The 26,031-nt window shown below is 41.4% G+C and overlaps 1 protein-coding gene across 3 annotated transcripts in view; it reads left to right on the plus strand.

The window, feature by feature from the left end:
• The window catches only part of man1a1 (mannosidase, alpha, class 1A, member 1), a 125,497-nt gene that overhangs the window by 85,933 nt on the left and 13,533 nt on the right, over positions 1-26,031 (plus strand). For all 3 annotated transcript variants that reach the window (XM_023953195.2, XM_078942574.1, XM_078942575.1), the window contains exons 5-8: positions 5,893-5,987; positions 18,855-18,978; positions 19,054-19,147; positions 22,822-22,937. In XM_023953195.2, coding sequence (XP_023808963.1) covers positions 5,893-5,987; positions 18,855-18,978; positions 19,054-19,147; positions 22,822-22,937 — 429 coding nt within the window. The remainder of the gene's footprint in view (positions 1-5,892; positions 5,988-18,854; positions 18,979-19,053; positions 19,148-22,821; positions 22,938-26,031) is intronic.

Here is a 26,031-nt window from a genome sequence, read left to right on the forward strand (position 1 = left end):
GAGGGATTATCTAGTGCCCTGGGATTTTAAAAGCAATTTGTACACAGTGCTCAACACCTTTTTTTTTTCTTTTTCTTAATTGGCGAATATGACATCATCAATTTCACAAAGTTAAAATCTAATAGATACGAGCTTTTTGTGACGATCTTTCATGAATCCACGAAGATAAAAACGTTGACATTTTATTTAAAAAGATGCATTTAAATACATTTTTTGGCAAAAGTTGTTCAGATGCAATGCATTGTGGTCTATACTGTAGATAATGACAGCACTACCTAATGGTGAACGCACTATATAGTGCACTTTGTTGTTAATAGTGAGGGAAATTGGACACAACGCATGTTAGGCATCGATTTTTAGTTGTTTAAGTCAATTTAGCCTAAATTAACATAAACTAGTTAAATAGTTTAGGGATTTTTGCAATGTTTACCAACCTTTTTTATTCTGAAGTGTCTTTCCTTTTTTAAACATGTAACTCCTTCTGGCATTGCTTAACATAATTTCATAGCTGTTAACTTTCATTTGCTTATGTAAGCATGTTTGAGCTTATTTTGCTAAAATGTCTGCAATCGCTCTGCTGATTTTTAGCTAATCATCAAAGCTTAAAACAGCAACAATTTAATGTCAAAAGACTTCTAAATGTCTTCATTTGTTTACTTCTGATACTTTTGTTTTCCTGTATTAATTTATTCCAGTTGGCTTGAGAAGCGCTTTTTTTTCTTAAGTTTGATTGAGTTCCCATGACGACATTTCTGAGCTGTTCGGGTTCACATTCTAGCCACAATACTGCTTTTTTTGGCTGTGTGGGTCCAAAACCTGCAGTGAGCAATTTTATGCCTCTCTTCCAATACTTATTCCAACAGCTTCAGCTGTAGCTTTAAAATATACAGCTTTAAATTTACAGCTTAAATTTTATGTCTAATTATCTTATGTTTGATACGTCTTTGTATGAATGTATAAGTGATGATTTTAATGTTTTTGTGTACTATTCTTATTCGATTGCTTGAAATAAACCATTTTAAATCAAATCAAATCAAAGTCTAGAGCCAAATTAGCAATAGATACGTGTTGTTGAAACAGACAATAGAAATTGTGACGTAAATTCCTGTGTCACATATTCCCACCAGGTGTACCAAAATACCACTTATGCGTTCCCTCTCTCTTGTTCAGCACGCCGTACCCTTTCCTGCCTCTCTGAATTTTGGACTGCCACATTGTTTTGACAGGTAGCCCCTGGGGCTTTTTCTTCTTCAACCCCCCTCTCAATGCCCCTGCCTTTCATATTCTGCTCAGCAAGTCATCCCAGAGGTGCAGAGCTGCCGGCATCGTAGACAGCACAGGCTCACCTTAAAGTTCATTGTGTGAAGAGATACTACAAAGAATGGAAGGACGGGGATCACGTCTTCATGTTTAAAAAAAGTGTAAACGCCGATTTAAAGCCAAAGGAATGAGTATGAAGTAGGGCTGCACAATATGAGGAAAACTCGCAATATGCGATAGTAGTGATCACTATTGCGATGACGATATAACTTGCGATAAATGAACAAATAGCAAAAACAACCAAAAACATTTCCACTTCACTGCAAAAGTTTAATTTAAAAAAAGAGTCAAAAGACCTTAAATTATTCTCCAAATGACCCACATCTAATTAGGACGGCAACATCTAACATGAAAGCTCCATCTGATTGGTCAACAACGTGAAGGGCTCCATCTGATTGGTCAAATGCATACAGGGATTTATTAAATTCATTAAATAGTTCAAGTTGCCATTAGATTGTTTTAGCACATTTAAGGTTTACCATTTATTCGCTGACTATTGCGATATGGATATTATACAGCTTGAAATCGCGATAACGGTAAATTTGCGATTAATTGTGCAGGCCTTGTATGAAGGCTTTTGAAAAAGAAGCTGTCGTATGTTTCACACTATAAGGCACACTTAAAAGCCTTAAAGATTGTGTCTTATAATCCAGAGCACTTTATATGTGTATATTTTGTGGTGGTGTTTGCTGATGTCAGCCACAAGAACAGGCAGACGGCTGGATCCAAGTTCAGCAGGTTTATTAGCTCGGCTAAAATTCCACAAAGCTAAATAAGGGTCAGGCAGGCAGGAGTCGAAGAGACGGGATGGTCAAAAATCCAGGTGAGGGTCGGGGCAGGCGGCAGTCAAACAGAATCAGGGTCAGGAGACAGAAGATCATGTCCAGATAGAACGCTCGGTAATGAAGGCAGAGTGGCACAAACAATACTTTCCATTGAGCTCAGCTTAGTGCAAAGCTTAAGTATGCTGTGGTTGATTGAGTCAAAGAGAGTCAGGTGTGTGGCATTCAGGAAGTGCACGCTGGGGGTGCAGGGAGGTGAAGTGCTTTCAGTACTCTGAAGATTGTTCCCGTTGGTGACCAGAGGGGGAGACAGAGTTCTGACTTCTGACAATGTCGCAGTGATTTTGAGAAGTACACGGTTTTCTGTTCAAATGTTTGGTTAGGTTTTATTGTGAATACTTGGGTTACTGTGTGGCTAACATGTAGCGGTCTCTGACTGTTTTTTTTCTTTACCTGTAACTTACAAAGTATGGACTTAGTGTAGTTACAGTAATGTTTGTTTGGCGCTATCAGTCTGGTTTTTTTTATGTGATGCAAGCAAGTTAGAAGATTACTGGTTTAATGACTTTGCTTCGAACATGTAGCGTGTTACAAACAAGTTCTTCAGTAATTGCAGTTGATCAAATAAGACTGGCTGACTTATCTCTGACTCTTTTGTGTCGCCTAATGCGCCTTATAATCCAGTGCACCCTAGTGTAAGGAAAATATGCTAAATAAGGACTGGCAACATTTTAATTTTGTTCGTTTACAGGATTTGAAGTTTTCATTTAAAAAATACAATAAAAAATGCTGGGGTTTTTTTTTTTTTTTTTTGCTCACACTTCAGAACAATAAGATCAAAAAACAATCTGTGGATCAGTTTTGTATTCTTGGTGAAATCAAAGGCCTCTCTATGGCCCATATTTCATCCACTCAACCTCCTTTAAAGCTCACAAAATCCATAACACGCAATAACAAGTTCACTCATTTAGGCCAGACTCAGCCTCTCTGTGCAGATCCCAGATCAGCTCTGTTTGCTCTCGTTTCCCACCTGAATATTCATGAAGTTATTTCAAGCGATGGCAGGCTGCTGCCTTGGCGCCAAATTGGACTGTAGGTTATTTGAGATGGAAATTTTCTTTTTAATACCTCAAAACTATTCAAGCTGATGTGCACTTTTTATGTGCACTAGAGGCTTGTGTTTAGGTGCAGAAAGAGGAGAAATAATAACCAAATGAGCCTATTCATATGCAGGCTAACTAGCTGTGTTTTTAAATTGTTATGTTTAGATGAACTATTTTTCTTTACTCTAGTGTGCAGAATCATTAAAACATAAAATGTCTTCAGGCTGTTTTTTCATTTTTTAGTTGCTAGTGATGGAGCCAGAGCTGTGGATCTTTCTTCAGAGAGTTTGCTTGTCAGTTTTGTTAAAGCAGCAGGAGTGTTTTTCTGGCCGCCCTCTCAAGATGAACGTGCAGTCACTAATGCTTCAAAATACCATCACTCCTAATTTTTCTTTTACTCCTTCTTTAAGATACTGTTATTGACACATTTGTTCTGGCCCTGGGTTATGCTGTGTACCTGGATGAATATTTTCTGTTGTTGGTTTGGTTTGAATTTATGTCTTTATAAACATATACTTTCTTTGAAAAATATGTCTAAATTTTCCTACCTAAACATATAAGACCACATGTAAAAAAAAAAAACACAGCATCCATATTTGATGACTAGTCTGTATTCGGCCAAGCTTTTTAATTATCATTCAGCTTCGGCCACAAATTTCCATTTTGGTGTATCTCTAGTTTTCACACACTGCTTATCGTCATGACGACAGACTTTTTTCCAGAGCTTTGTACGTGTTACTCTTATCCATCAGGAGACTGAATTGGAATTTTTGCTGTGAAAGTACATAAAAACTTTTGCTCACTTTGCCTTTCTGACCTTTTACTGAAGCTCTGCCCATCCTCATGGCCCCACCCATTTTTACATCACCCCACCCACAGCGGAAAAAACGGAATAGAAATCAAATGATTTGCATGACTGAAACGAAACATTTGAATGAAGCACCAACATCTGTGTTTTTGTACTATACCAGTAGTATCTGCTCTTGGCACCGAGTTTCAGAACCCGTCACTAAGCAGAAGTGAATGAGTGATGTGAGAGCCATCATTGAAGAGAGAGAGAAACAACCCACACTGTATATCTGCAACTCACACAATGGTTTAAAAACGTCTGGCTAACATGCTGTTTTGTGGGTAGAAGGTTCACATCCAAATATGACACTCAGGTGTCTAGCAGGGCTTGCTAGTTTCTTTTCCTGCTTGTTTTGGTCAAACTGCCTCCAAAATAGCACCCTAAGTGCTAAAATTCTGATTTGAAGATTGAGAATCTGTGATGAAAAGTGACAACAATAAAATAAACAAAGTAGAAATATATATTAATGGATAAACCATCTCCAGAAGATGATTTTATCAATGATTGTTTGTAGGAAGGGTCATTAATCAAATCAACTCTTAGTCTCTGCAGCTTCTGTGAACAAATGCTGTGCGTTCGCTCCCTGAAGAATGTTGATAAAAGTAGTTCAGTTCTTTGAAAGTATGTCCTCGTGTCCTCTGAAGGTAGATGGGTTGTACTTTTACCTCTAGAGATCCAGAAGGAGCTTTATGGCCTCTGGGTTTTTCAGAACTGCCTCACACTATCAGAAGAGCTCAAGTCTCTGCAGCTTTAACAGCGCTCCACTGGCTCCCGGTTCTGTTTAGAAGAAGAAGTTCTGTTTAGAAGCTCCACATGGTTTCTCATGCACAGTCAACAGTCGGGACAAAGGCAGAGCGTTCTAGACTTTGGAAACCAATCGCTTGGAAGACTTGATCCCTTCTAGCTTTAAAAGGTGTGAGGGGACAGCCAATAAAACCATGCCGAGCTCTAAAATAAAGAAGAACGTTTTTTAATAGCTTCTGAGATATGAGATCATCCGTCATATCTGTGATCTGTCTGACGAAACATTGAAACTGGACGACCCCACCACACAGATCAGGTTTGATATGAACACAGTATAAAGCTTTTATTTGACCCCTTTGTGCTCAATAAAATGTTTTTTCCATGAAAACAGGTTTAACTTCATTGCTGATGCATCTCCAGAGGTAGTCCTAGTAAGACAGGACTGAGACGATGATGCTGTTACCGTGTTCTGTAGTAAAATGTGTTTTTCTGTAAATATAACTGACTGTTATTGATCTGACTTCCTGCTCCATTTCTTTAAATGCTGTGGTTACGACTGCTAAAGAACGTTTCCCAAAGGAAAAAACTGAACAGCAAGCATCCCTTTTTTTACCATTTATGTCAAGTAGAAAGTAACATTGATTATGGTTTATAAAAATTTTTAGTAGAAACAAGAAAAACTGGTCTGTTCACGCATGACATGATCGGAAACCTCAGAGATCTCCACTAAAAAAGTTGAAGGATTTTTGTGGAGCACAGTGTGTCACAGTTGGTTTTAGTTTTTTTCAACAAAAAAGCTGATGTTAACACCTTTACGCTCTGTTATGCTCACATGCAGTCTAGCTGCTGCCAACAGTTCTCATTCTCTCCTTGGAAATAATCCCAACTGTTGATTGCTGCTTATCTGTTCTGTTTTTTTAAGTTTGCACATCATCACTGACAACTAATGTCTAAAGAAACTGATTTTCTTCTACTTATGGCCATGCGCCTGCTTTAGGCCCCAGTTGCTGCAGGTACTCCTGACCTGTGGGAGTCTGGGTTCTGCTTCCTGTAGAAACCAGAACATAAAGAAATGCTCTTTTCTCTTCCTCAGGTGTTTCGGCAAAAGGCAGTGGAGTTGGGCGAGAAGCTGCTTCCAGCTTTCAGGACATCCACCGGCATCCCCTGGGCTCTGCTCAACCTCAAGAGGTAGAAGACACACACACACACACACGCACACACACACACACACACTCTGTGTCCGTCAAACAGATCCACTCCGGTGGTTTTGGAGGAAGCTCTCCTGTTTTCATGTTTTGAAGCTTAAAAGAGGTTTTGTTTCAACAATCCACAAGCCAGAGTCAGCGTGTATTTTTTTTACACTTTTGAGTGTTTACCACAAGTAAACCAGGTTTAGGTAGAGATGTAAGAACACAACTACAAATAGAAAAGTCTTCAAACCTTGCTAGATCTGAATTTTAAAGTTCCTGATTCACATTAGATCTAGAACTTCATAAAACCACAAGCCATCATCAGATGTTCTGTATATTCCTATGGTCATCTAAGTAGAGACACCACTATACCATGGTCCAGGTGAAAACTGGATTCTGATTGGCTCCTGGGTGTGGATTAAAAAGGATTATCCACAGATGTACTGTTCTATAGCACTGCTCTGGCTTCTTCAAAATAAACTTTAGCTTCATCATCTGGACAAAAACAAGCGGTAAGAGGTGAATTTTCTGTCTGAGCTGATGCTTTAAATAGCGTCACTACGTAACAAATAGTCCGCTTTTTCTGAAAAAAGCTATCTAAACCAAAAAAATAACAAGAATAAAGTACAAAAAACTGATTGAATAGTTATATCTCACTCTGCGTTGGACGGTTCGGGCTTCCATGGCGTGCGTTTAATGTCTGTTTATGCACACTTCCTCTGCCATTACATAACATTATGCCAGAACAAAGCCATAATGTCACATTTTTGACTAATTCTTTCCTCAAGTAATGAAAACCTGTCCTCCTGATTGTGTTAATAAAAAACATTATATTTTGTTGCCATGACAACTGATTAAAGTTCAAACTAAAGGACTGGCTGGAATGGAAAATGAGCATACATCTGCATGCCGCGTACAGTCCATTTGTTTTCCCACAGACAGCCCATATCGACCTCTAAGGGCAGTTGGAACCAGTGCTCTCATGGAAAAAAATGTTGTGTGATAAATTAATCATCACCTGTGATAATTCATCCATTCATCCATTTTCTATATCCGCTTTTTCCGGGGTCACGGCTGTAGGGCAAAGGGAGATTACACCTTGGACAGGTCACCAGTCTGTCGTAGGGCTACAATCACTCCCACACACACACCTAGGGACAACTTAGAGGAACCAAGTAATGTATGAAGCATGTTTTTAGACTGTTGGAGGAAACACCCACGCATGCAGGAGGAGAACACGCAAACTCCACACAGAAAGGACCCAAACCATATTTCAATATGAAAGCACTTTGATGCTTTCCTTTCTTTTCGTTTATGAAATATACTTTTGTTTGTTGGGATCTGTGAAGGCATTTAAAGGTAGATCTGTAAACGTCAGGTCATAAAAAGACTTGGGTTATGTCGAATGGAAATTGGTCTTTGAGGTACAACCATAAAAGATCTTCGTCGACACGTTTATCAACCCTAGAAAGTACTAAAGCTGAAGCGGCGGTCACGTTTAATGTAACAAACAGACATCAGTCATTTTTATGAGCACCAGCAGTGATAAAAGCATCCACTGTGAAGATATAAAAATGCTCATATTTGTTTTAAACTGTACAAGAAGGTCCGCCTCCATGTTTCACTGCTGCCTTTGTTCAGCCGTCAATCACAGAGCAGCTATTTTTTTTATCTCTAGAAATGTTTTTTTTTTCATTCTTTCCCCTGAGAGCTGCAGACGAACCTGCTGTTTGTCAGCTGTTAATTAAAAGACAGGTTGTCATGGAGATAAATGTGCTGTAACAAATTAATTTTCTTTCTAACTGTACGGGTGAATGGACTCTAACCCAGCCTCATTGTCCCTGAAGTGAGAAAACACCCCCGGGAGAGAAGCGTGTGAGTGTGTAGGTGTGTGTGTGTAGGTGTGTGTGTGTGTGTGAGACTGTTCACATTCTTGATCCCCCTGAGCCCTCAGCAGATAACAGCTGATGATGACTTTACCTGCATGGCTGAGCTATGATAGCTTGGAAGACACACTTTCACATACTTTTACACACACACAAACACACACTCACACACTTGTAACTGGGATTTTAAATGTGTTGATATTTTTCTGGTAGCCTTCAAAATGTTCATATATGAAATGATTGCTTCACCAATCTGATAAATTTAACAACAAACTTGTTAAAACTTTATGCTACACTGTTTTTTTAGAAAACCCAGCCCTTCCCAAATTATATTTGAAGATCAACAGTTTATATATTAAACCAAAAAAGTGTTTGTCGGTCATCAATTCTGCAAGTTGGTGCACTTAAAAAGAGGAGTTTGGTCTGTAATGTTGATTGTCCGTATTCCCTCCCTAATCCCTAACTGGTAAAATAAATTATATAGTGCTGGATTATCTAGTGCCCTGGATTTTAAAAGCAATTTGGAAACCCTCCTCACTACTTCTTTTTTTTTTTTTTTATATGGGAGCATGACATCATTGTTTTGACAAAGTGAAAATCTAATCAATATGAGCGTTTGGCGACAACTATTTATGAATCCACTGAGTTCTGATGATGAAAATGTTGATTGTTCATTTAAAAAAATACATTTTAACACTTTTTTCCACAAAAATTGTTCAAACGTAATGCATTGCATCCAGTGAGCATCGATGCACACTGATTTTTGGCAGAGGCTCCTGGGAAATTTCTAGGGCATTGGATTTTGGAAATGTAGATTCAAACAGCACTTCAAAATGAGGAATGTAGTGCACTTTGTGGTGAGTAGTGAGGGAATTTGGGCACAACCATCGATTTACTCCAACTCGTAGAGACAGAATGTAAAACAAGAATCCAGGAAATCACATGGTTTTACGTTTTTAATATTATATTTGTATAATAGATCAGAAAATAAGTATTTGTTCCAAACCAGATGCTAGATGCTATTTTGGTCCATTCTTCCTTGCCGATCTTCTTAAGAGCTGTTATGTTTTGGACTGCTGCTGGACAACAGATTTGGAATTCCCCTTACAGATTCTCTATTGGATTAAGGTCCAGAGACTGAGCAGAACACTCTAGAACCTTGGAATGCTCCTTCACTGGTAGGTGATGTGTTTGGGAACACTGACATGCTGGAAAGAGGTATTTGACAAACATCTCTCTACATTTGACTCTCTTTTGGATGCAACTCAACATTCTATCACCTGCAAACATGGCAAGTGACATTTATGATAAAGAATTCCATTTTGGTCTCATCTGACCACATGACCTTCTCTTAATCCTCAGGATCATCCAGATAGTCTCTGGAGAACTTTAGACGGGTCTGAATATGTTCTAGCTTAAGAAGGGTCCACTCCATAACCCTAAATCTTTGGACCTGGTCTTAATCCTAACCAGTCCCTGCCCAAAATAACATCTGACTTTTAATTGAACCCCTACCCCTTAGGAAATCCTAACCTGAACCCCCCCATTACTGGGAGATCGGTGTGTGGCGGTCTGGGGCCAGAGTGGGTGGAGCCTGGGGCCCTGCCTCTGAGAGTGCTGTATGGAGTGTGCACTGACCCCCACCTTCCTCTGAATGGCTTATTTTATAACTTTTTGGAGCTTTGCAGGATCGGAATATGACGGTGCAGTTTATTTGTTTCTAAGGGGTTGCCATGGTAACCTTTGTTTTCTGTACAAAACAATTTTACAGACCAAACTCGTCTCTTTAAGTGGGACAACTTGCAGAATCGAGGACAAATACTTCTTTGCCCCTCTTGTCTATTTGGACAAGAAATAAAAGAAACCGCATCTTCGAATTGTTTTCATTTAACCTTAAAACTAACAGATATTTATCTCAATATTTCAATAGTCAGACTATTTTTTTCCTTTTTTTCCCTGAAGGGTAAAACCATTGTGTCGCCATAAATTGTCACAATATAATCTGGACCAAAAAAAAGAATTGGTCCACACGGAAAAATCTGTTCATTTAAAGTCACTGCTGCAATAAAAACAAAGTCCAAAAGGTCAAAGCAAAACATAAATACATATGCATTCTAACTTTTGCAACGTTTTTTTTATATAATGAAGTCAGAGTAATTGGTTTAATTTATGAGACACCTTTGCATTTTCCTTGCAAAATCTTTGGAGTCTTTGCTAAAAACTGTTGCAAACTTTACCAAACTCTTTATATTTGGACACTTTTGGTCGTTTTATTGAAACTTTTTTAGATGATTTTAAATATGAAGCAGAAAGCTCTTACAAGTTAAATTAACTAAGAGCCTGTACAAAAATGCCCCCAACTTTATAAGAAAAACAGAATGTTGGAGCTTCAGCACCACCTTGACCTATTTTTACAATGTCAGACAGGCCTTCAAACACGGACACATCATCAAAATTCCACGGCTTTCCCACTTTCGGCTTTTTTATTCCAAACTACTTCAACATCACACTTTCCGAAACGTTGTCACTCCTCACCTCTGCCTTACCTTGAGGGAGAACTGTTTCCCTCCATTCGTTTTAGGAAAGCTAGGTCCACTGATCTCTGTGTCCTGATTCTCTTTATTCCCTGGTGATGGTGTTTCATCTCTGTGCCCCGCAGCTGTCTGCAGAGTCTAAGACGAACCGCATGAAATCAGGCCACGGTGATGTCCGACTTTTCCGTGATGCTGTGGGTTCGCACTTTGTTTCTGTAAACTATAAAGTTAAACCTGGGGCAGAGAAAAGTGTCTCCAGGTTTGAGGTTCTGAAGATGAAGTAAAAGCAGCATCCACAACCAATGCCGTGTTTTATCAAAGCTTTTAATACTCGACTTGGGACTTGCCTGCTTTTGACTTGGCTTGACTTGGATTTGAGGACAAAGACTTGAGACTTTCTTGTGACTTGCAAAACAATGACTTGGTCCCACCTCTGTTTAAAAGTACTTGCATATACAATTTTGGAAAGAAATCAATACAGCGTGGTTCAAATCATTCCTAAAAGACAAACTAATTTAAAATTGGATTTTAAAAATGGCCCAAAAAAAGTGACAGAAACATTACATCAAAGAATATGTGGCGTTCAGTGAAAAAAGGAATCTGTCTGTAAATGGACAAACTTGGGCAATGGCCATGTGTGGCGCGTTCAATGCGCTAAACAGGCATTTTCCAACACACTTTTAGCGTGTGATGCTCACACTGGACTGTTGCTACTTGACACAGTTGGAAGAGGCTGGCCGTAAAATGTCAAAGCGGCGTAAATCTTTCTCCAGGCTTTTTCTTTCACAGCTGTATTCTGGTGTACGAAAGAATTGATGTCATATAATCCCAGCTGGGTGTAAACCACAATTATTCATTTCAGTTCCATGTTTTAAAAGGATACTTCCCCTACACCACCACCAAAGCCGCATCCCTGAAGTTGTTCAACTTTGGATGCTCATTCAGTGGTGGCCTGTTTTTTATGTAGAGCCCGAAAACAGACTTGAAAACATGCCCAGTTACGCGTGAATGCGAGGGTTTTAAACACACAAGCTCAAAATGCTCGTACATGTGTGATTGCGTGACCTTTCCTTGAAACTGGCTGATCAAACGCACGTTTCTGAGCCCAGCGTGAACTTAGCATGACAGAACCAAACTTGAAGCCACAGTCTGCCATAATGGGTCAGAGAAGTTCTTTCGCCACAGAACTGCCGAATACATGCATCATTACATTAGAGTCTACACTTTCATGAAAAAAAAAAAAAATGCTGTACTTCTGCTATAAAATGACTGCTTCGGCCTCTCAAAACAGCATCAGAATGTTAATAAATGCAAATTTAAAGCCATCTTCTTACCCCTGTTCTCATTCTTTACCTCACAGAGAGGAACATTTTTAAATGATGACACTCTTGGGGAAATGCTCTCCTCCTACAGGCTCTGAGAAGCAATCAATCTGGTTTTTGGGGTCTCAGAGCTTGATGAATGGCTGTAAAATAGGAACAGTTCTATTCTCGTTTCAACACCGGGTCACCGTGTCCGTAGTCATTCCGTCAGGGAGACTTTTCAACGGGTAGGAAGATCAAACAATCTTAAGTCTATCATCTTTTAAAATATTACAAAAATCCGACACTTGATTTAGGTTTTGGACTTGTTTTGAAGACTTCTTTTTTTTTTTAAGCAAGCACAATTGGACAAATCTGATATTGGTAGCAGTGGAACAACAACCCAGAGGCGCTTTTCAGAGAAGGAGAACTGAAAGCATTTAGGGTATACAGATTCATTTTAGAGACCTTGCCACACATGCACACTCACACTCCCAGAGCACCTCTCCTCATCCATGACCCGAGGCGGGGAAAGGTAGCTGTGATTTAAGGTCCCTAATTAAGTTGCTAACTGTGACACTGTCACAATTCACATTTTCTCTGAGCCTGGAGGAGTGGAGGTGCTATAGATTTTAAGATGGAGAGGCAGAGATTCACAGAAAAGAAAATCAGCTGGAAAAGAGGGGTCATGTCATGGCTTGGGCAAAGCAAAAGATCGAGGAAAATTTGTTTGAGAGAAATGAGGAAAAAAACTGTTGCATATACAGTTAAATTCTATTTTATTTTTATATAGCCCAAAATTACAACATAAATGTCTCAACATGCTTTAACAGAGTACCAGCAATTCTGACATCTTTAATCATCGAGGTTGGACATTCTGCTCCTACTGCTACCTCATTGCACAATAAAGTAAATAAAGAAATTCAAGTCTGTTGTTCACTTTTTAAAATAAACACTGAAGGTAAAAAAGGAGCAAAGGACAAGCCAGAGAAACAGAATAAAGAGTACCACACCCCTGACAGAGGCCACGGGATGAACGCCTTTTCTTATTTTATTCAGGCTTTTTAAAACACACATAGACACACTTGACGTTTTAGCTGTGTGTCAGTACATGTGGAGCCTCTTTGTCTTAACAGAAAGCTTAGAGAACAAACTGCAGCCCGGCACAACATGGCAATTTTGGGATGCTGTCTAATTACTTAACCCAGCCGTTCATCTACAAGGAAAGGTCGGCCTTTCAGGAGCCTTTTTTCCATCTGTGTTCACAAAGAAAGACATTCAATTTCTTATCGTACTCCTGTCAGAACCAAAGATCTTCAGGTGTTTGCTGATATCCTGAGTCTTAATAAAGTGCATTGTCCACCACGTGGACAGTCGATTCTTTTAACCCTTGTGCTATCCTAGGCACTTTAACGTTGGGAGTTGGGTCATCTAGACCCACTAGACAGTGCTCTGAACCTTTTTTCTTCAATGATTTGTGATCTTCACTGGTGTCCATGGATTACATGAAATCTTTCCACCTTTATCCATCTTTGTCATGGTAGGAAGAACACGTCAATGTAAGGGTGGGGTCATCTAAGATAGCACAAGGGGTTAAGATCTTTTTGCTCTTAGTCAATGAAACATCTGACGTGGTCTGAAATGAGCTTTAGATAAATTGTTGAATATTTTTAGTTTGTTCTAAAGTATTAAAAATAACTCTTTGCTGTATCTTTGATTCACAACAGGTCATAAACTTTCCAAATCAGTTGACCTTTTGTGTGCAGAACATGAAAATGAGCCATAATCCTCATTGTTATTCACTGCACTTCCCTGAGTGACTTGTATTTTTAATGTTTCTTATTCATTGGAGCATTATTATTCACTTCCAGCGAGGAAAGCAGCGGCTGGATGCATGCAGAAGACCACATTTTCTAAATAACTGGCTTTCTATCACAGACCTTATGGGTTGCAGTGAGACATTCAGCTCAATGTGTTTGATCATGTTGTGTTTTTCGTAGAGACATTTTCATACTTTCCCAAATGTGTCCCAGGCTTTAATGCGGTAGTCCCATGCAGCTGTACAGGGTTTGACCCGTACAGGTGTTGCAGATTTTGGAGTTCTCCAGGCTCATAGGAGGTCATAGAGAGGAGTGGCTGATTGAAGGCACATCTTAAAGGGTGCACAGGTGTGTCTAGCAGTTAGTTCCCTTGAAGCTCTTTGAAAAAGAGCGTACAATTGACGTGTGTGGTAAGTGTATTGTGAAGTTTCTATAAGAGTAATGTGAATTGTGCGCATTATGATGTACAAGTGATGCTATTGTGCACTACCCTTACACCACACTGTAGTCGCTAGTAAAGTCTTAAAGTGTATTCAGACTGGAAAAATCCTTTGTTTTCCGATCGAGTCCCGAACTTACGTTTGGTCTGTATTCAGACCGGCATCAAGCGGACCACACTGTTAGGGACCAGAGCTTGTAAACAAAACCACGTGACTAAAGATCTTGCCAGTCATTGACTTGGAACTACGAGAGCAGGTCAAAAAAACAAGAGAAGGACAGACGTGCTGCGCTTCACAATCCCTATCAGAGCGGTTAACTTATTGAAACGTTACATTTCAATTATCAGTTTTGTCACTTTGGTACGGTGGAGGTCTTCTGCAAGGCAGTTACTGGCAAGGAGTGTGGTAAAACTCAGAGGATGCTAGCAACTGCAGTGATAAGGTGATGTCGGGTATGAAGGTATGCTGATAGGTGTTTATGACGTATAGACTGTCGGGAAAACGGTGAGAAGTAATGTGTGTCACATTAAAAGTTCATTCCTACTCTGTTTACATCTGCTACGGTGGCTGTTTTGGTTCAGTTTTTCCGCTCCGAGGACGGATTGTATTAAGACTGAGGAATCTCAGAGCGAATCAAAGCTCAGACCAATTGGAAAAGAACCGAGACCACCTCCAAAGATTGGTCCGAGAGCAGTTCCTGGTCCTGGACCAGGGTCCGCTTGGGGCTAGTCAGACTAAAAATGTGTTCCGGATTATCGGGGGAAACAAATTCTCGTTCACTTAAAGCAAACCAAATGTGTTCAGTCTGAATACACCTTTAGTCACAGCTGGCCTTACAGCAAGGTACAGTCTGCAAGCAAAAAAATGGGCAAACCAGTAAGGAGCTCGCAAGACGCGTGTGGTCATTACACAAAAAGCATAGCTCACAGGATTCAGGGATTCAAACAATGAAAAATCTGTACGTGCCTGCTTCTCACCTACTTCACTCTTACACACCCTTGTGTATTGTATACAACCTGTTGCTCACAGAATGGCCACAGAAAAATATCCATTAATTTTTCTCTCTCTCAGGGCTCACCTAGGGGTATATGACCTCAATATTTCATGCAGACTACCTGCATGCCCTGTACAAGCTCACCCTTAGCCAGCCTGTATCCATCCGTAAGGCCAGTTGTGACTAAGTCATAAACCCTCTGTCATACAAGATACTCCGTTTTGGAACATTTAAAATCTCTATAAAGCTCTACGGGAATGTTTTTTAATGCAGCTTCCAGTAGTTGTTTGTTCATCGGTGAGTATTAAACCAACGGAGAGGGTGAATACTACCACCCACTGTCTTGTTGGATGAGGCAGGGGCATCCGAGCTAGGCCCACTTTTTTTATGGACCATTTGAGCCCTGCCCTGGCGGAACTCCGACCAGGCAACAATCAAGCTCGATCCCAGTATACAGTAGATTGTTGCCTTGTTCTAATACAGTGTTAGTCGGTAACGCTGCATCTAGTAAAAATATATCCACTCAAGGTTTGCACCTCTGGAGCTGTCTAACTTGTAAAATGTCCCACGGTTTCTAACAAGGCTAGAATGGACATTAAAATAAGTGTTTTAATGAAACCTGGATGCACTCAAATGGGAACATCAGTAATACACCCAGCAGCTTAACTGCTTTTCTTACAGTGACCTCTTATAGTTCCAGACCTTAATTTTGAATAATAAACCCTGACAGGTCGGATAATCAATCTCAGTTGTCACAGAACAGGAGTCTGTACCAGGTCCCACAGGATTACACGTCATACGTTTATTACTGCTCTTTTAGTTAGTGCAGTATTTTATTTAGTATTTTATCGGGTGTGGAAATGGTTACTAGCTGTCACTTTATGGACCTCTTAACAATTCTCATTTAATTTTTCATGAGTAACACCAAAGTGTTTCTTCTGTTCATCAGGAGTTCATTGTCACTGCAGCTTTGGGACGATACTTGTCATGAGGAGTTTGAACGTGAGGATCGACAGAAGGAAGCATTGATGAGGCAGATCCAGTGTACAGTAATGGGGAATAGGTTAAAGCAGCAATAATTATTGGAGAAAGTAGGTGAAACAATTTGCCACCATTAGCTTTTGTTGGCATGCCTGCACTAAACAGTAGAACTACTTTAACATACAGCCTGTCAATGAATTTCTCCAGAGAGATGAGATGTATCTGTTGTCACGCCATTCGCACACTTTGCGTTTGGCTGACTTGATTAAAATCCTGGTGTAATGGGAGCAAATGGCTGTTGCTGCAGCATGATGAGCTAAAGGATGGAGCGTTAATTAATATGTTCACCCACCTCCACTCAGAGGCCCGTGTGTGGTGCGCTGCTCTCACTCCACTCCTCTGTCCCGTTTATGCATTTGCTGAACGTGGTCCCTGCTTCAGCCTCCTCTTTGTGTTCCTGCAGTGAAGTGGCTGCACTGATAACATGTGGCCTGAACACTGTCGCATACGGTCACAGCATCGTGACTTCACTGTAGGAGAGACCCAGGAAGCTCTGATAGGGACAGAGCAAAACCTTTTTCAACTTTTTTCAGTATGATCTAATTTAGTTTCATTTTAGTGCCATTAATCCCAATCATATTACATCTCTTTTAGGATTGTGTGTGAAACTAAAATCACAACAGATGAAGATGTTTTATATAAAGACCTGGAGTCTTTTTTAGCTATGACTTTACTGGTTTTATTCTTACTTTAATCAAAAAGCTTAGTGGTCTAATTAGAGACTGGCTAGTTTGAATCCACAATCGGGACGTATCAAGTACTCCCAAAAAAGACACTCTTGCCTTAGTCATGTGCCTCCATATCGGGAGTTGACCCATACGGGTGCTGAGGGTTTTTGAGTTGTCCGGGCCCCTGGAGTGTCGTAGACATGATCTTTACTGATCTTAAAGGGAGCTCAAATGTGTGTTGCAGATCCCTAAGGATAACGTTAGTTCAGGGCACTTATGACGTGCGGTGCCCTAAGGTCACACTTTAGTCATTAGTTAGTGCACTTACTGGCACCTTACTGACCGCAGACAAATGCTGCACGCACTATGCAAGTGCCTGTAGGATGTCCACACCATTTACACTGTGATTATATAATTCCCTAATTTATAATAGTCAGGCTCCCTGCAAGGAGTGTGCAGTTATCAGGTGAACAGCACTAATGGGTTCCTTGTGTAGTGTGCAGGTGTGTTTGAAAAAAGGAAATTGGATTGTAACCCTTGTGCTATCCTTAACATTGGGAGTTGGGTCATCTAGACCCCACTAGACAGTGCTCTAAACCTTGTTTCTTCAATGATTTGTGATCTTCACTGGTGTCCATGGATTACATGAAATCTTTCCACCTTTATCCACCTTTGTCATGGTAGGGAGAACACATCAATGTAAGGGTGGGGTCATCTAAGATAACACAAGGGTTAATGCAATTTGGACACAATTTGCTCCCTCCTTTTTTTCCGTTTTTAACTCCAAATATGACTGTCGTGCATTTGCCAAAACAAAAACCTAATAAATATGGATATTTTAGACTATCATAGACTAATTGTAAATCCACTGATGTTGTAAATGCTGATGGTTTATAAAATATATACTTACATACATTTTTTACAAAGACAAACAAAGACAATGCATTGTGGTCTATATTTGCCAATCTAATGAGCACAGATGTACACAAAGAGACCAGAGTCTTCTGGGAAGTTTCAAGGGCACTGGATAGTGGAATTGTAGATTTGGACACCCCGACAAAATGGCGAACGCACTATATAGCACACAATGTGAGTAGTAAAGGAATTCAGACATAAGTAACAAAGAGGACTTTTAGTTCCACCCTTGTCTTTTATTGTTTCTCTGTGGCTTTTACAGCATTCACAAGCTCACGTTATAGGGTGCAGCAAAGTGTCGACAAATTCTATTGTCAATCACTCACGGATTGCGGCACCGTTACCACTTTTTTAACTTTTGATACAAACACTTTCAACTGTGTGCAGATTGATAAGGATGCTTTTATACTAGAAATGTTTGTATGCTGCCACATCTGATACTGACTTGGCACTTTTGCACGGCAAACCAGAAGGTAAAAGACCTCCTCGACATATGATATTTGTAGGACAAATTGATTCCATCTTTATGCTTCAATGTTCATTTTTGGGAAAAGCCAATAGGGAAAAAGAAGGAAGGCTTCTGTAGGTATGAGGTGTTTTTAGATGGACTGATCTGCTTAGAGTGGAAGCAATCCAAATGCAGATGGGATTTTTTGGGTAACTTTTAATATAATCAAAAAGAATCTTTGACTGTATAAAGGACTGAGTGAGTGTGATGGCAGCCATACAAAATGGTTTACCTCTGGCTCCAACCAAATGAAGTCAACTCAGTCTCCATTTTTTCACAAAACGTAGGGGTCCAGAGCCTGTCAGTAAGTAGTGATTGCACTGAGTGGGTCTGAGAAAATGTTTCTATGGCAGCCACTCTTGCCAATCAGGAGTCAGCAATCAGAACCTGTCAATCAAGCGCTGGCCAACCGCCACATACCTTTATCTAGACATCAGATTGTCCTGTTTATACCTTGAATAATTTGCAATAAAGAAACAATAGGTTTATCGAGAATATGTTAAAAAAAAGTTATCAGAGCAAGAATTGAATGGAACCGGCAGGTACTTCCTGTCTGGAACATCAGGGGGGAGGGGTCACTCAGTCCAGTTCTTATATACAGTGCATGAGCAGAGTTCAGTAAACTGTCTCTGCTTCTTTTATTTATTTTTTTAAAAGAATTCAAACTGTCTTTACACAAACCTGTTTCTCTCCTTTTCATAGATGAGTTAGTTTATTTTGCTGATGTTAACCCCACTTTGCTCTGTGTGTTTCTACAGTGGTGTTGGTAGGAACTGGCCATGGGCGTCAGGTGGCAGCAGCATCCTGGCAGAATACGGCACGCTTCACCTGGAGTTCATGCATCTCAGCAAGCTCTCTGGAAACCAAGAGTTTGCTCAGAAGGTCCTTCATGTTTGAGGAAAACCCCGCCTTCTTGCTCCTTACGCCGTGTTGACACTTTGTTGTTTTCTGCCGTAGGTAATGAATATCAGGAAAGTTCTCAACAGACTGGACAAACCTCAGGGGCTCTACCCTAACTACCTAAATCCCAACAGCGGTCAGTGGGGTCAACGTAAGTTTTTGTCAGCCCTCTCTTGTTGTTTTTGAACATTATATAGTGAGCATGTTCTGTATGATTATTGCTGGTCATTTGACATTCACATACATGAGCTTGACCAAAAGAGGTGCTGTTGAGCTACAGCTTTTCCAGCCGTCTCTCCTTTCACAATCTTGTCGCACGTTCCATTTGAACCTCCTTGACTCTCCCCACATCCCAGCAGCCCACTATTTACCCATGTCAGAGTCAACTCCTGTCATAGTCACTTCAGACGCCTCGTGTTTCCAATAGGGTGTAATTTGAAATGCATTAGCGGACTCTTAAAGCCCTGTAGCTGAAGAGGTAATGATGGTAATCACAGAGAGGTCAGTTCTGAGGAGGAGGAGGAGGAGAGGGAGAGGAAGGAGGTGTTGAGGATAATGAGGACATGAAAGTAAGAACCAGAACTTTGGCTTCTCCATCCTAATGGTAGTAATGATCGTGATGAGACTGTCAGCTAAACAAACCAACAGCAGGAGCGTCTGTGGACACAAACCCACCTTGTTGAAAGATAAAACACTCTTTGATCACAAGTAAGTCGTTATTAGATGAGTTAACTTTGTTGGAGGGAAAGATGAGAGGATCTTTTGAAAGAGATGAGACGATGTGTTCAAAGAAGGTGTTTTCTGCAATATTTTTAAACCTAGTTTTTTTTTTTATAGAAAAAATACTAAAATACCCAAGTGTACAGTAGGGACATCCTTTTGAATGAATAAATCCTATTTTTGCTTTTACTAAAATGGGTTTCAAACACGGCTACCATGCAGCGTGTTACAGACGAGTTCTAGAGTTAGTTAGTTACCGTGAACGCAGTTAATAAAGTCTGACTGTCGTTTCATGAGCCTTATAGTTCAGTGCACCTTATACATGACCCAAGTCCAACGGTGACGGTGCGCCTTATAATCCGGTGCGCCCTATAGTGCACAAAACACAGTACATTTACTTTAGTGCTATGGAAAAAAAAAGGTCTACTGGTCTTACTTGGTGCTGCGTTTTATTTTTATACTAATATTTTCTGTGAAAAGCTTCAATCTGAGATATTTTCGTTTAAATATATGACATGTGTCGCAGTAAAAGATTAAATTACAACAACAACAAAAGAAGGCTTTATTAAGTTTTCCTAAAACAACAGACTTCCAACCAAGAGGTATTTTGCTTAAAACAATTAGGAGAAAAAGAAGCAAACGCACAAGAACAAAACATCTCATTTAGCACATAAAACAGTAGGAACACTTTTCTGAGCAATCCAAAAAATATTGACCACAAACTTTTTATTAATACCGTGACACATGGGGACATACATACCTTATTCCTCAGTTTACTGCCCCATGCGATCAGCCCGCTATGTTCCTCATTCATTTATGATAACAAACCCCTTTATCCCTTACATAATAGATCATAGCACATTGATGACATCACAGCAGCAATGTGGCGAATGTAGGGATCACTCCCTGCATAAATCAGTGACAGGGACAAGACCTGCATTCTCACTTGAGTTCAAATAAAAAATTCATCCAAGCAAACACTTGGACCTTTGTTTTTTATATTGTTTAACATGACAAAATGTTTAGATTTAAAAGGAGATTAAAGCAATTAAAAAAATATTTAATTAATTAATCACAAACAGCGCGATCATTTGACACCCCTAGTTTTACCATCCAGCCAACTTCTGGACCCGCCTTAACCCTTTTAGGGTCACAGGGCTGCTGGAGCCTGTCCTATCTACTGTGCAAAGGCAGGATCCATCAAGAAAAGTTTAATTTTCTTTTCTTTTTTAACACCTTTTAAAACAGAGATCCTTTTCTATGTCCACTATTAGATTGAAGACTAAGTCAAACATTCTCATCAGCAGCAGCCGTGGGTCATTTAAAACCTAGTTAATATTTTCCCCTCTTTTGTAAGGAAGTACAATCCTTCTTTAACCCTATAATTTAAGAAGCTTACAAACACTTTCTGGTTGATTTTATTTTATTATTTTTTTACCAGGTCAATTCCTCCACAGGCAGCACAATCTAGTTCTGTCGTTTGTTGGTCCCAAGTCTGGGGAGCAGATATTTGTGTCTGGAAGAATATTCAGCGTTAAACCGAAACCAAATCAATCACGAGAATCACAAACAGAACTTTCATGGTGCTGCTGGCCTACAGGGTTCTGGTGGAAACTGTACGACTGGTGGTGGAATAAGAGGAAGAAGCCGTGTTTGTAGACAGAGGGAGAAAAAGAAAAGCATCAGGGAATGACTTAGAGTAGAAACTTTGAATGTAGACACAGAAAAATCTAGAGAGGTGGTTGACGTGGATCTTCTGTGTGTTCAGATGAAAGGGAGCAAGGCGGATAGATTCAAGGTGTTTTATCAGGATGTGGATAAACTGAGGAAAGATGTTGGAGTGATCCTGAAAGAGGTTTTTGCCAAGAATGCCAGAAGTTAAAGGTGTGATGTTTCATGTTACCAGTGCTTATGATGTAGGATGTGAGCTAGAGGAGGAGAAATTCTGGAGGGAGATGAATGAGGAGATCCAGGAGGGACAGAGGGGTGGAGCAAAAGAACAGTTGGTGGTAGACCTTCTTAAAAGAATGGACGTTTTTCCAGGAAAAAGAGGCAGGGGGTGAGACCCAGACTGGTTTAGTGTGGGTAACGTTTGGGCATCAGCAGCCTGAAATGACACATAAGGAGGTGTTCATGTCCTTCAAGCAGGAAAACAGGAAAAATGATTGACGTTATCAATTTAACATTCCTTCAAAAGTTCACTTTTCAGTTGCATTTTCTTGCGTTTGTCTCTTGTGTTTCAGAAAACCTTTTCTGCGTCTTCTTCATTTATAGAGGATTTAAAAACAGAGAGCTGAAGAGAAGCAACCTTCTGTAAATCCACTCGAGACTTCCTTTCATTTTTCCTGGAAGTTCGTCTCAACTCTCCACCAACATCACGTCTCGTTTTCTGGTGTTTAAACACAAATAGCAGTAATTTAGTTTTAAAATCCACTGAAACGCCTTCAGCCTTTACTGTAGGAGGTGTTTTAGAGCTCATTGAGATGTTGCTCATATCTCAAATGGATAAATAAGGATCCATGTCTCTGCTCTACTTTCTATAATCATCGGAAACAGCTAAATTTTGACAGCAAGCACAAAAATTACATGTTCAGTAACTATCATGGACGTTTAGTGATAATCCTCGCTTTTATTGGGAAAAGGGTTCAAGTTAGTGAGTTAGTTTGCAAATGTAACTGTTTCCTGAAAGTGGTCTGCAAAGATTATCCTCAGATTTAGCGAAAATGTCCAAAAACAGGTCGACAGTTCCCTGCTGTTTCATTTTCAGCCGTGTTTTCTCTCAATTGTCTCCAACCTTTTGTTCCTGGTTTAATACAGAACTCGTAAAAAGGTCGAGTAGTTTTATTGGCTTAAACCCAGACTATCTCCACCAGCAGCGCACCCCCCACCCCCCTCATCACTTCAGGATGATCACAGCTGACATTTAATCTCTGCACTCCACAAACGGGGCCGGACTCTGTTAATGACACATGCATATGGATGAGCCTTCACCCACTGTCATCAAGATAAAGCCTAAAATACACCTTTCTCCCTGGAAGCGCCCATCACATAACAAGCACACGCTGATGCCTTAGCGTGTTTATCTCGTGTGTCTGTGTGCTGCAGATCACGTGTCTGTCGGTGGCCTGGGAGACAGTTTCTATGAGTACCTGCTCAAGGCCTGGCTGATGTCTGATAAGACCGACGAGGAGGGGAAGAAGATGTACTACGACTCCCTGCAGGTAAAACTCACGCTCCTCTCTTCCTGTATACTCCCCCGAGGTGATCCACTGAAGCGGTGTCTTTCCAAACCCGCCGCCGTGTCTGTTTATTTATGACACAGCGGTTTGCTGATAAGGCGCCTCACAAAGAATCAAAGAACTGTCAAACCAAGGGGGAAATAAAGTGATTACAATCCTTGTGCTGCGTTCACAGCCAATGCAATTCATGTCAGATTTGTTGCTTTTCTGAAAATTAGACGTTCCCACCGTGTCTGGAAGGAGCTAGGTTTACATTTTTTTGGCCTCTTGGCTACATAGCATACATTGAGAGATCAACAAAAGCATCAGTGATCACGTCTCCATGTCTGGGTTCATGACGTCATCCAGAGACTCCCCCAGAACGGTGAGCTTCACCGTCTACTGCAGAATTGTCTCCATACAAATCAGAAAAATATCAGGAAGTTCAGGAGGAGAACAATCAGATTCTCCACCTACTGGTTACATCAACACATCATGGGCCAAAGCTGGGTTTCTGATTGGTTGAATTCTTCACCCAAGTTCAGATCATTGAACCATGGAAACGTAGCAGCATGTTGCGGTGCCCAAACGGCGGTTGACTGCTGTTCCAGCTCTGATATGTTCTCCAGATGAAGTCACAAAGGTTTGTAAGGTTAGGATCAGGAGAGTGGAGCAAAGACAGACCTCAGTGGACTGACATTTTAGTGTTTAAACCAGGTGAAACCGTCAGAAAACCAGCTGTCTTTGGCACTTCCTCTGTGGCTTTTGATGCACACGAGCATCAGAAGGGACGAGGCGAAGCCGCTCTGCACTGCCTCCAGCTTTAATGTGAGGTCGTTCTCTCTGAACGCATCACACAAGTGTTTGTTTACAGCTGATAAAGAGCGCCAACACCCTCTGAGTCATGATAAATGGCTGTTGAATAATGCTGGATGACTAAAACCAGGTCAGCTCCTGATAATAAAGAGGTCTCTGGTATTTATTTCATCCTGCAGGCAACCTGAGAGACGTCCAGGTGCCCTCCTAACCTTGGGAGGAGTTTTCTAGTGAGTTTGGGCAGATGGGAGGGCGACACTACAGATGGGTGTTTGAATTAAAAAACACAGTGAGACGGAACAGATGAACAGCCCTATTAAGTCCAGAACAAAAAGCCTAGAACCACACGGCCTCAGGTGGGAACTCGCATTTCTCACTTGCTGACTTGATGCACTTCAAGTGTGGAATGCTGCTCTTCTCTTTGTTGCACCCTGGAAAAGAAAATTGATCATGCGGTGACAAAAATACAGGCTTCTGCATGCTGCGATGGTTTACCCATAATCCCTCCTGATCTGTAAGGATTATAGACTTTCTTGTCAGGGAGGAGAGACGCAGCAGGCCCGCCTTTTTAGGCCTCAGCAGGGCGATGAAATCATGGCCTCTGTGCAGATCAGGTGCTAAAAGGATCAATTCAGCCACAAACACACAGAGGAAAAAGGATTTCATCCAAGAGCGGCAACGTCCAAACACTTCTCAGAAGTTTGTGTCTGAAGTGAATGCAGCTGTCCAGCAACAACACGCAGGAGGTGTGGAAGGGCATACATGACATCACCAACTACAGGGGATGGCAAGTAACTACAGACCATCTAAATGCAGCGCTAGCAGAGGAGCTGAACAACTACTTCGCACGTTTTGAGGCTCCAAAACAACAGAACTCTGCCGCACCAGTCCCACCCCCACCCCCAATCCCATCCAGCTCCACCTCTCCAGTCACGCCACTCACTGTGACTGAGGACGACGTCAGGAAGCCGCTCCTAGCTGTGAACCCCAGAGAGGCAGCTGGCCCAGATGGGGTTCCTGGCAAAGTGCTCAGAGCATGTGCTCCTCAGGTCCCACCCATCTTCACAGAGATGGGTGGGATCTTCAACCTCTCCCTGGCCCAGGCAGGGATACCGTCCTGTCTGAAATCTGCAACCATCATCCCAGTGCCGAAGAAATCCCCCATCTCCAGCCTCAACGACTACCGTCCGGTGGCGCTCACTCCAGTTATCATGAAGTGCTTCGAGAGACTGGTCCTCCGGCACATCAGTGACCACCTCCCCCCAGACCTCGACCCCCCACCAGTTTGCATACCGCACAAACCGGTCCACAGAGGATGCCATCGCCTTGGCCCTGCATGCTGCGCTGAGCCACCTGGAGGAGCAGCAGAGCTACGTCCGGATGATCTTTGTGGACTGTAGCTCTGCCTTCAACACAATCATTCCTGACATACTGATCAGGAAACTGGACACTATAGGCCTGTCCCCCCCCCCAAATGTGCCTGGATTAAGGACTTCCTCACTGACCGGCCCCAGGCCGTGAGGCTGGGCCCCCACCTCTCTCCCACATGCACACTGAGCACCGGCTCCCCACAGGGCTGTGTGCTGAGCCCCCTCCTGTACTGCCTCTACACCCACGACTGCAGTCCACAGCACGAAAGCAACCTCGTCGTGAAGTTTGCTGATGACACCACAGTCGTCGGACTCATCTCAAAGGGAGACGAGGCAGCCTACAGGGAGGGGGTCCTGAAGCTGGCAGCTTGGTGCTCAGACAACAACTCTGAACACCAAGAAAACCAAGGAAATCATCGTGGACTTCAGGAGGCACAGCACTGACCCAGCTCCCCTATACATCAACGGAGAGCGTGTGGAGAGGGTCCACACCTCCCGGTTTCTGGGAGTTGTATTTTCCAACATCTCCTGGACAGAAAACAATCTCGACCCCAGCCTGCTGACAACCTTCTACCGTATGTCCATTGAAAGCCTTCTGACGTACTGCATTACAGTGTGGTACGGCAGCTGCAGCGTGGCGGACAGGGAGAGAGGTTAGTCAAAGCAGCTCAGAGGATCATCGGCTCCCCTTCCCCACCCTGTTGGACATCTACTCTTCCCGCTGTCTTAGCAGAGCTGGAAAGATCATAAAAGACATTTCCCACCCTGGCTCTAGACTGTTTGACCTGTTGCCCTCCCACATGCACTGTCACTGACAGCTCCACCCCCATGTCTCCCTCTTTCACTATGCGCATCTCATCATGTCAACACCATCTCATTATGTGCAAGATATTCCCATCAATGTGCAATAT

This window comes from Oryzias latipes, chromosome 24 (genome assembly GCF_053564925.1).
Source record: "Oryzias latipes strain Hd-rR chromosome 24, Olatipes_Hd-rR_3.1".
Lineage (NCBI taxonomy): Eukaryota > Metazoa > Chordata > Actinopteri > Beloniformes > Adrianichthyidae > Oryzias > Oryzias latipes.